Below are 4,524 nucleotides of genomic sequence, written 5' to 3' on the forward strand. Positions count from 1 at the left end.
TGGCTCTGGCTCTGCTCTACTCATCCTTAGGCTTTATGGTCCCGTTCGATCGGGTCTGCGGCTCCGCGAACGGCAACCCTTAATTCATTGGAAATTTTTCGGCGCTGCTCTGCACTGCACAGCCCACTCTGTGCCCCGTCCCGCTACTTTCCCCGCCCACCGATTCGAGCCGGTGCGCTTTTACAACTTGTCAGTCATTCGAACAAAACTAATTTGCATGTCATTTCTTTAGCACACTTGAAAATTTGAGCATTTTGCACGAAGTGGCGAAGGGACATGGGACACGGCATGGCACGGGGGTGTTTTGCTGCCACAACTATTGAATGAGCCTTGCCCAAGCACTGCATCGGTAAACTACTCTGCAAAGCCCCTAATTGAACCACGGAACCTCAAGCCCTTCTTGTGCATTTCGACGCAAGGACGACGGCCCGAAACTCAGCCGTCAATCCAGATGCCAAAGCGGACTCATCTTTAAGAGTCTCCAACGGTTTATTTAACTTGCATTTTAGATTTCTACAAATATCGAAGTCAACGTATTTCAGATAGATGATATCGAGTCTTGGAGCTGGAATTATTTATAGTATAAAACTGATTCAGGTACACTTATAGCTGACTGAAAAAAACTTTTATTCATTGTAACTTGGTATACATCAATATACTTCATAGTAGGACTGGATTAGAAAATATACAGTGATTAACATTGATGTTCAGATTTATTTTTATTTTTTACTTCAAACGCTCATAAAAAACTTATATAGTATATGACTAATTCGTATTGACTTAAACAATCCCATAATAAAATATATTGAATATAATGTACCATAATAAGATAATAATATAATAATAATAATTGTCTATGTATTTCTAAGACTTTTTTATAGGGCTATATTTATTGCTCTCTCTCTCTCTCTCCCTCCCTTTCTCTCTCTCTCTCTCACCCTCTCTCTCTCGTTCTCCCACTTTCTCTTTCGCCCTTTTGTCTCTCTCCCCTTCTCTCTCACTTGCACTTTCTCTCTCTCTCTCTCTCTCTCTCTCTCTCTCACTCCCTTTCGCAAACTCACTAACTTTGTCTCTCTCTCTCTCTCTCTCTCTCTTGCAATCATAAAAGTGCCAAAAAGGATTTTTTCTTTTTCTTCCTTTCCTTCTCTCCTCTTACCCTTCTTCATCAATTCTATTTTAGAATTTTTATTATATAAATTTTGTATTTGGATTTTGATTTTTTTTATATAACTAAGCGTTTATATATTTCTAAATATATCAACTTGATCAGATTTCCATCTTAAATAACTGTGTGTATATTCGTTGTATAGATCTATTCAAATACTATTTCTATTGACTGACATTTTTATGTTTTACTTAATCTATTATTTTGAATAAAATGAGTATATGGGCTTAGTGCAAGGTCCATATCGCTGTCTATCCGCCCATCCATTTTTCTGTCAGTCCGTCCGTCCGTCCGACTGTCCGTCACTTTATCCCTTTATGCAAACCCATTGCCCACTATTGAAGCTATAGATTTGATATTCGGAACATATACTCGTATATACTCTGGAATTATTAAGTGTCAAAATATTCCCTAACCGCCCAGTAAGGGCGTGGCAAACTGGAGAACTCAGAAACTATGGTAATTGAAGTGCTAGAGAGTTGAAATTTCAAATGCTCGGGTTCATATCTCAAAGAGATATGGTGTACATACCTACGCTCATTGGATGCGTGGGCAAAGCTCTAATTTTTACACCTTTACTGTTAAGAACTCAAAATTGATTAATATCATTTAACGATATAGTAAATTTATATCAATTGGGGGCGTGTTGAAACGAAAAAAGGATCTGGCTGGCGAGTATTCTGCAGTCGGTAACAGCCGACTGTACGAGCTAAGTCGCCAATTCAATAAGAATCAGCCCGCATTACCGACAACCTCGCTGCGGCCCTGTACATTATATATGTATATGTAGATATAATTTCGTTAGATGCTATAGATGTATACAAATATAGGACTGTCTTGACTAGCTGAATGAAGAACTGACTAATCGAAAGCCCATGAAAGGAGATGTTGCTAGAGATAGGAAGCTAGCTACGAGTAGAAATGAAAGTCGGTTGGGTTTCTTGGAGCGCATACATTTTACTTGCTTCATTTGCGCGTCCAACGATAACACGTGCACTCGAAGGCAATTTTGGATTGGAAAAGGAATTGTGGATTAAAATGTGCAAACAAAATGAGACACGCCAACAATTAGCGAATTTTGTGCGAATAAGAAAACCGAGATCAGAGTGCTGAGCGTCAGCAACGCAGCTCCTCCAACTCCTGCAGATCCAGTGCCCATCTCCTCCAGCATCCCCAAGAGCGGCAGCACGGTATGCGGCGGGCTCAGCGTCTGTCTATATGACATCGCCGTCGGGCTCCGGTGGCGACGGTGAGGGGGCGTGGTGCTGTGCCAGCTTCCTCTCGTAGGCATCGATCTGGGCGGCTATAGACGCCAGCTGCTGCTGTATGAAGTCGCATAGGCGCAATATCTGTTGAACGCTGCGCTCGCGACGCTGCTCGAGAGTCTCACGTCTTGGTGGCTGGATCACTCGCTGCGGCGGCGGCTGTGCCGGCTCCCCCTGCATGCCGTCGCCGGCGCCGCGCAAATGCGGCGCCAATGGCGCCTCAGCAATGATCTCTGCATCGCCGCCGCCCATATGGGCCATGTGATTGGCGGGGGCCACTGTGGGTATGCCCACCACATGATTATTATCGCCAATGGTGGCAACATCACCAGCCTGTCCCTCATTGCCCATCGCACCCCAGCCGCCGGCCAGGTGCCTCCTTGGCAGCGTCTGTCTTGCATAACGCTCCATTTGGGTGCGCAATGGGTTTGTCATTGGCATTGGCATTGGCACTGGCACTGGCATTGTCATTGGCATTGTGACTGGCATTGGCATCGGCTGTGGCATCGGCATCGGCTGTGGCATCGGCATCGGCTGTGGCATCGCCAACGGCAACGTCATCGGCATCTCCATGTGTTGCATATAATCAAATATGTTTTGTCTGTGGCGGCGGCGTCGGTTGATCAAAATGTGACTGTAATTGTAGAGGTTGTTGTTGTTGTTGTTGTTGCTGTTGCTGCTGTTGTAGTTAGTGTTGTACGTATTGCTGTGGGTATTGGTGTGGTTGTTGTTGTTGTTGTTGTCGCCGCTGCTGTTGTTGTTGCTGCTGCTGCTGCTGTTGTTGTTGTTGTTGTTGTTGCTATTGGTAGCTGTGTAAATGTTTCTGTTGTTGTTGCTGTTGCTGTTGTTGCTGTTGTTGCTATTCGACGCCATTGCTATTTTGTGGGCGTTTTGAATTTTAAAACCGAAACGGAAAAGTTTTGCGAGCGCCAAGCGAATTTCTAAAAGTTTGAAGCGTGCTTGTAACCCGATCTGTATGCCGATGAAATAATACTGAACAACATTGACAAACATTGACATTAGCCGGCCTTTGAATTGAACGCTCCAGCCACGCCTGCTCACATTTATCACAGCATCTTGGCGCTGCGGCTTTTAATGGCAAATGGCAAACATTAGGGAATCGCAAATTAAAATAAATGCAATATTTATTTAGAATTTAATATTAAATATTTTCTCATGTTTATTAAGATTGGGTGCACATATACCCTGTTTGCGGAATGAAGAGTAAGTATGTTGCATGGACAGCCAATTGCAGGTGTTAGACTAGCGCGAAAGAGACGGGGAGTAGAGATGGCATCATGAGTATATATAGAGAGAGAATTATAGCCTAATCATTGCAAATAATTCATATTTAAATATTCAATTTTTTTAAATAAATAAAATTTTTGCATTCCTTATACCACAGAATAAAAAAAACAGTAATATAGAATTAAATAAAAAATAAAAAATAATTTCAAGTATATCATGTTATTATTATAATATCATATCATTATTATAATTACTTCATTATTTAATAATAATAGCCGAATCATTACAATTAAATTATATTTAAATATTCAATATTCAATAAATAATATAAAATAAAAAAAAAATAAATAAAAAAATGTTTCATAATATTATTATAATATCATATCACTATTATAATTACTTCATTATATAATAATAATAGCCGAATCATTACAATTAAATCATATTTAAATATTAAATTTAATTAAATAAATAAAATTTTCGCATTTCATATACAACACAATAAAAAAAGATAGTTAATATAAAATAATATAAAAAATTAAAAAAATTTTCAAGTATATCATGCTATTATTATAATATCATATCATTATTATAATTACTTCATTATTTTATTAAGTGAATTTAAAAGAAAACTTATGCTAATTTGCTTAGATATAAAAAGAACTTGCAAATTTCTTGCTCAGGGATTAAAAAATATTACAGCAACAGTAATTTTTTATTTATTTTATATTTGCAATCTCTCTCCTACTAAACAATAATATTTTAACAATAACTAAAAATAAATGGATGATTTGAATTTCAACTAAACAAAGTAAATTATCAATTAATATATAAATAATACATAAA

General features: G+C 38.8%; 1 protein-coding gene across 1 annotated transcript; it reads right to left on the minus strand.

Annotated features, from left to right (window-relative positions):
- Positions 1-2,102: 2,102 nt before the first annotated feature.
- Positions 2,103-3,439, minus strand: LOC108620208 (uncharacterized). Its single transcript, XM_089474724.1, has one exon. The coding sequence runs from the start codon at positions 3,301-3,303 to the stop codon at positions 2,380-2,382; it is 924 nt and encodes a 307-aa protein (XP_089330850.1). The 5' UTR covers positions 3,304-3,439; the 3' UTR covers positions 2,103-2,379.
- Positions 3,440-4,524: the final 1,085 nt, after the last annotated feature.

This window comes from Drosophila arizonae, chromosome X (genome assembly GCF_054131065.1).
Source record: "Drosophila arizonae isolate 15081-1271.41 chromosome X, UAZ_ARI_1.0, whole genome shotgun sequence".
NCBI classification, from domain to species: domain Eukaryota; kingdom Metazoa; phylum Arthropoda; class Insecta; order Diptera; family Drosophilidae; genus Drosophila; species Drosophila arizonae.

What these genes read in the sequence shown, in the direction of transcription:
- LOC108620208 (XM_089474724.1), bottom strand. Translation starts at nt 3,303, where the DNA reads ATGGCGTCGAATAGCAACAACAGCAACAACAGCAACAGCAACAACAAC.